Source organism: Meriones unguiculatus, chromosome 5 (genome assembly GCF_030254825.1).
Source record: "Meriones unguiculatus strain TT.TT164.6M chromosome 5, Bangor_MerUng_6.1, whole genome shotgun sequence".
NCBI classification, from domain to species: Eukaryota; Metazoa; Chordata; class Mammalia; order Rodentia; family Muridae; genus Meriones; species Meriones unguiculatus.
Window position 1 is genome coordinate 127,932,053 of NC_083353.1, and position 7,015 is coordinate 127,939,067.

Sequence of the window (7,015 nt, forward strand, 5' to 3'; positions counted from 1 at the left end):
CCCCTCCAGGTCTTTCTATCTTTATTTTCCTTTTAAAATTTATATTGTTTCTTTGTTCTTGAGAGTTTCATATGTGCATACCATGTGCTTTGAACAAATTCATCTCCATCCTTTCCCTCGAAATCTTCCCAGACTGCCTCTACTTCACGTACTCTCTCCCAACTTCCTGTACTCTTTTTTTTAATACTGAGTCTAGTTAATTTTCCCTTTTATGTACTTTTAAAAAATAGTTCTTACTCTGCTACTACAAACCTTTTCTAAGTGTCTTTACTATTGAGAGAGAAGATCATTTGCCCTTGGTTATAACTCCTCCATTTCTCTAGCATTCTCATTACATGTAAACACACTTTATTGTTATTCTTGATTACTGTTTTTTTTTATTTAAAAAAAAGTCACTTCCTTACTGTTAAACTTAATTGTTGGAAAATTCACTGTATTTCCAATAAATGGAAATTCCTATTGCGCCTGATGCACCATTAACCCCACAAAGGCACACAGTATGTGCTCTGCTAGTATTTGCTCAACGGTTCACGTGGGGATGGCCACCTGCCCCAGCTGCCTATGAAGCACTTTCCATCTACAGGGTGGAAATTAATGACAGAGCCTCTGTGGTGACAGAGCTCAGCAAGGTGAGGGATATATAAGAGCCAGCCTACTAATTGCCACACCGTGCATGCAGGCTTGGGCTGTGCTTCCTGGAGCTTCTGACTATCGAGGCATTTTCTGATTTCACTACACTGACCACTGCAAGGTAAAAGGCACCCTGCTCGGGAAGGCGTCACTTAGTGAGAGGAAAGCAACCTTTGTGTTACTTTTAGGACTTATTTCAGCAAGAGAGTAAAAGAATAGTGTGTTATAATAGAAATTCTCAGGTTGTTTTTAAAACAAAGAAATTGAACATTTTGGAACTATTTCAAAGTTCATGAGCATCGATAAAAATAATAGAGATCTTTGTAAAATACATTTTAAATTGTCTTTGAAGGTTCTAATTTAAAATTGCATCAGTCAGAACTGAAGGAGGTAGCTTGACTTCAGTGTTCTTTCTCTTCAGGGAACCTGACAAATGATGTGCATCTCAAAGCTGCCAGCTGCTCTCCTCATCCTCTCTGTGGCACTAATCCACCTGAAAGCTTCACCTGTGGGCAGGTTGGTACCCTGAGATTCCTCCTTCTTTAGAAAAGTGTGACGAAATTGGAATTCAGCACTGTGTAACTAACAGCCCTCCTACTGCTCAATTTCTAGGCAAATCCTGCCCTTGAGCAGTGCTTGAAGCTTAACCTGTTTCCTAACTCTGTATTGTTTAAGGACAGCATTAGCGCCTGAGGACTGACAGGTAGAACTTTCAACAGACAGACATAGTTAGCAACATTTGTGAAGAAATATGTTAGAACTCACAAGGGCAAAGCCAGAGTACCATGACAGAAAAACTGAGAGGCAGACATTGTTACTGTTTGAACATAATACTGGAAGAAACTGGTGATTCCAACGAAACATTTATTTTTATATCAGTTGCAATTTTGGTGCGTATTTACTTTTTTTTTTTTTTTTTTGCCTTTTTCGGGGGAAGGGGCATGTCTAGAAGTATCCAAAATTCTACATCTTCTTCTGGAAATTGAAGCTGTAAGATAGGAGGCAAATGAAAGCTTTTAAGAAGTTAAAGTTTAGAATTAGCTTAAATCTCATTTGCTACTTGAAGGTCATTCCATGCTGTGGCTCTACAGATATAAAAACTTATTCCACACAGGATGACTTCTGAACGTCTGTGGATGTAAATTAGTAATACCTGAAATATTGTCAGTGTGGAGACCATCCATGCACATCATCATGATTTCTGAAGAAGGCTTGTTGGAAATATTGTAGGTAAACAAAGAAAGCTAAATGGTAGTTTGAGCAAATCTAGGGTAGTTTATGACAGCTAGCTGGATAGGATAGTAGTAATTACAAGCTTCAGATAAAAACCACTTAAAACTGTAATTCTCCATCTATTTAAAAGACACAAGACAAAAATCTATGAATCTAATTTAAAATAATATAATGGGATTTGTTCCTAAACCAATTTTGCTCCATATATTCTGAGACCAAACTTAGTCACTCACTGACAGCACAAAGAATCAAATTTACCTTTGAAAAGGAATGTGATTTAAGGCCTCATTAGAATTATCGTCATCATTTCTTTATTTTTCTCTGCTGTGTTTGTCCTTGGGTGAAGGTCTGTGTCAATGGGCAGACATACTACCTCACTGGCTGTGACTAATAGCAGGAGTCATCAGAAAATGGTTTCTGTCCTCTTAAGACTCACCTGGTTTCACAGGATGTTCTCAGAACTGACTATAATTTTCAATTGGCCTTTTCATGACTAAAATTAATAATAAGCCATTATAAAATTTCCAATAAGCAGAACAATTGAATGATGATGGAAAATGCAACAGTATGACTAATGTGTCTGCTAGTATCTCGTGTTGTTCTTTCAGTACATACGGAGATTTGCCCAGTGCCTCTACGGAGTGTGTTGTGGTGCTCAATCTTATACTGTGAACATCACTCTAAAATAGAATAATTCTCAGCATTACTGTCCGTCAGGTTCTTTTGTGTGTGTTTTTCTCATAATCATTTATCTTGTACATGCTAACCAGACACCCTTAAAATGTCTTACACTGCATGTCTTCGCATCAATATACCTTTTGGTGATGGGGGAGATATACATACACACGCTTGTACCTAGTTGGATCATGAGGAGCTCCCGAGAGTAGCTGAACACTTCTACATATCAGTGTTAATGTAGACAAGCCATTTAGAGAGAAAAAAAGCCAAATGTGTATAGAACATATCTCGTACTAGCTATTTCACCCTTTCACAGCATCCTAATGACTATTTTAGTTTTGCATGCTCTCATCATCTTTAAATGGAAGGTTCCTTGGAGGAAGCAATTTTGCATCTAAGAAACAAGCTTTAAGAACTCTTGCTCTGTGGTGGTGCTTCCTGGTTATTTAGTAAGATGGTGTTTTATTTAGATTAACTTAAGGTGCTATTATTGCCCTCGGATAAATGGTCAAAATCCAGCCTCACAACTTGCCTGCAAAGAATTCTACACTCTGCTCCCATCACTGCCAAGAACATCATTAAACAGAAAGCCACATGACTGCTAGATCATGTTCTTTCCTATCTTACATCTACCAGCCTTCAGGGGCACAGACCGACTTCTAATCCTAGCTGTACTTTAGTAAAAGTCGCCTTTATTTACAATTTAATACCTGGTGTTTGGAAACATTGCCAAAACTCTTTAAAGCATTCAGTCAATTCTTGAATATGGTGTCCATGTATACTATGGCTTCAGAGAAGAAACAATGGAGATGAACACAGAGCAAAAATGCAGATACTCCTGAGAATGGTGGCACACACTTGTAATCCCTGCACCTGAAAGGGAAGGCAGGGAGATGGTGCCAGCTTGAGCTTTAAAAGTGGGAACTTGCTTCAGAAATGAACACGTTAAAACAATATTTTTGTCCCACAGTTGGCTTCCTCTTTGTTTCACAGTTGGCTACTCACTGCTTCTTTGTTGTAGATTTACACAAAACAAAGACACAGTGTACTTGATGCTGTTGGAAGAGATTTCTGTAACAGGGAGGAAATACAGCAGTGAGAAAGCAAAATAATTTAAAATTTTCATATATAGTATTTAGGGCATAAGGAACTTCTGAATAGAAGCAATGATGAGTCAAAACCTCCCCCCATAAAGTCTCCCATGGCAACATCCAGTGCACTTAGTCCCTAGTTGTGTATCATCTACATGGTCCTAGGCATTTACTTTTAGTCCCATAATGATTATTTCCACTATCCGTGTATCTAAATCTCAACAGTATTTCAAGTTCTGTAACTCTGAAAACTAAAACATTTCCCAATCAACACAGTAAACAGTGTTACTATTCCATATATATCTATAATCCAGTTTTGAAATCACAATAATAATGTTCATTTCTGAAATATCTTTCAAAGCCCTAAGTCTTAAAATTTTGGTCCTTCACCAATGGTAAGAGTACACAGTAGTAGAAAACTGTGTGTGTGTATGTGTGTGTGTATGTGTGTTCCATAGAGAACACCATTCCACTATTTTATTCACAAATGTGACTGTGTGAGATGCCCTGTGTGTGTGTGTGTGTGTGTGTGTGTGTGTGTGTGTGTGTGTGTGTGTGTTTGAGGGAGAGAGAGTGTACACATGAGAGAGAGAGACGAGTGGGAGGTTGGGATCACTTGACTTGTGCCTTCAAAGGAGGCTTGAGAGACCTAGTTTTCCCCTCTTCTTCTCTTTGTTTGCTTTTTAGTTATCATGCAATTACCAGCTTGCTTTATGTCATAACTATCTACTGTGATGTGTATCCACAATATCCAAAACAACAGGACCAAATGACAATGGGCTGAACTCACCAAAGTTTTGAGCCCCACTGTCTTTCTTGTCTTTAAATTTATTTATTTCAGGTGTTCTTATACAAACAGAAAGGTGACAAACAGAGACACAAGATATTCTGAGAGTATAGAGCCAAAATAAAGAAATGCCTCAAACTGAGGTACAAATATGAGTATGGTGGTGTATACATACCTGTAAGCCCAACATGAGGGAGAAGCCAGACAATCACGAGTTAGAAGCCATCCTGGGCTACATAGAAAGGTCAGGGCCAGCCTGGCCTTCAAGGCTAGACTAAAAACTAAGCAAATGCATAAGTCAACGGGTTAAAATTCAAATGAATATTAAGTTGGTTCTAATTTCTGAGTTATTGCTAGTATTATTATTCAGTTGCTCAGGGGCTAAAACCTTGATGACATTTCAACACCCTTGATTCAGAAAGACTCCAATTGCACCAGTCAACCTAGCCCTCACACTGAAGCTTTCGAAAAGCAGAGGTCTACGTACACACATCAAGAACTCTCATGGAGCAAAGAGTGATGGCACAGTGATGAATTCATTTGACCTGTGACTCCATAGTACCTTTTAGATGACCTTTCAATCACCTAGCATTTTTAATGTTTCTATCCTGTTTATTATAATAAGAACACTCAATAAAAGATCTCCTTTCACAACAAAAGATTTAGCATGTAAAATTTCATACTATGGGCAAATTGCTGACCAATGGTCTCGCTGCCTATTGATTAGTGCCCAGATATGTGCCCATGCCTGTTCCAGAGAGCACACCATTCCACTGTTTGATTCACAAATGTGACTGTATGAGATGCCTTATGTGTGTTCCCTTAGTATGCACCTTCCTGCACCTGAATTATCTCACTTCTCACAGTGTCCTCAGTGTTACACATTGCAAAAATGTATGAATATATTGTTTACTTTTTGTCAAAAAGAGGAAATGAGTGCATTTTTAGAATTAGCACATTACAGGCTAGATATAAATTATACATTCCAATCATTTTTATATAACAGAAAGTAAGTCCACCAACTTAGAATATAAGTCAAAGAATTTATTATTATGAGAATGAATACCAAGTATCCAAAAAGATACTCCTTGTATTGTGAGCAGTGCGGACCCCAATGAAGAGTGTTGCGTGCTTTTGTGGGTTGAAACTGATTCCTCTGCCTATTCTAGGTGTCAGAACTGACTGTCACACAAATGTTTGCAAACCAATGCACTGACTTCTATAAAAACATTCCCCATCTTTGATGCATACAGTAGTGGAGGTGACTCGGCTGCCTTACAACCTGGTTCTTCTTTCTTATTTGTTCAGTGGTACCAACCATCAGATGGACAAACGAAAGTGCAACACAGCCACATGTGCCACACAACGCCTGGCAAACTTTTTGGTCCGTTCCAGCAACAACCTTGGTCCTGTCCTGCCACCAACCAATGTGGGATCGAACACGTATGGCAAGAGAAATGCGGCCAAGGTTCCAAATGAGGAATCCTTGGATTTCTTACTCCTTTAGAGTCAACATACTTTTGCATCTCTTGTAACTTTATGTAGAAATACTTTGGTGGTTTCCTGAATAATTTAACAGTACCTTTTTTCATTTCCAGTGTGAATGCATAACAATGTGCCCATGCTTGCTGACTGTGTTGGTAAATTCTCATTCTAAGAATTGCTTTCAACTAAGTGCTGATCAAGGACAGGGTGGAGACAATGTCTCTAAACACAACATGTTCTTGCTGTACATTCATACTTTAGAAATACTTAAAGTTTCTCCTTTTTTAACTTGTAACTTTATGGTTCAAGTTTAAAAATAAAAGAGAGACTATGTGAGCATGAAACTTGAAAAGTCAGTAACAGCTAATAGTAAATTTTGATTCTGGACTTTGAAAAAGTAAATAATCTAAGTACCTGGTCAGATGCACTTCAAAATAAATTAGAAAACTCTTGTTCTTGTTAATTAAAATGTTTAACAATTGTTTTCTTTATTGTGCTTGCTGGTGGTAAGAGTCCGTTTGAAAGGATAAAAGTGGTTTGTGTCCACAGAGGTTTGTTGTTGTTTTCCTGCAGAGAGCTTTAGTGATGTTTCTATAGCTGTATTCTCTAGAAGATGCTTTCAACAAGCCTCAGCCATATTTGGGTCCAGCATTTTTCAAACGGATCTTGTCTTCTATTTTCATGTCTTCAACTAAGAGACCCCAGATTCATAGACACCAAGCCTATATGTCAACTTATTCTATACTAAATCACAGACGTTTCTGAAAAAATGATGTGACTCTGTAAGTCAGTGTTACAATCTACATGCTTTTCCCTGACTGTAAATTATCACCATAGGAAATAACATTAATGCATACAAATGCCCATAATACTAACTCATATCATTTTTTAAAATGGGGCCCTGTCTGTCCTGGAATTTATTATGTAGATTAGGCTGGCCTCAAACTCAGAAATCTGCCTACCTCTGCCTCCCAAATGTTGTGACAAAGGGTGTGATCCTCAACACCTGCCTCTGTTTCTTTAAAAAAAAAAAAAAAAAAAAAACATTGCCAGGCAGTAGTGTTGCACACCTTTAATCCCCACACTTGGGAGGCAGAAGCAGACAGATCTC

At 38.1% G+C, this 7,015-nt stretch overlaps 1 protein-coding gene across 1 annotated transcript; it reads left to right on the forward strand.

The window, feature by feature from the left end:
* Positions 1-1,049: 1,049 nt before the first annotated feature.
* On the forward strand, positions 1,050-6,473 carry Iapp (islet amyloid polypeptide). Its single transcript, XM_021662042.2, has 2 exons — positions 1,050-1,146; positions 5,728-6,473. The coding sequence occupies exons 1-2, from the start codon at positions 1,064-1,066 to the stop codon at positions 5,924-5,926; spliced, it is 282 nt and encodes a 93-aa protein (XP_021517717.1). The 5' UTR covers positions 1,050-1,063; the 3' UTR covers positions 5,927-6,473.
* Positions 6,474-7,015: the final 542 nt, after the last annotated feature.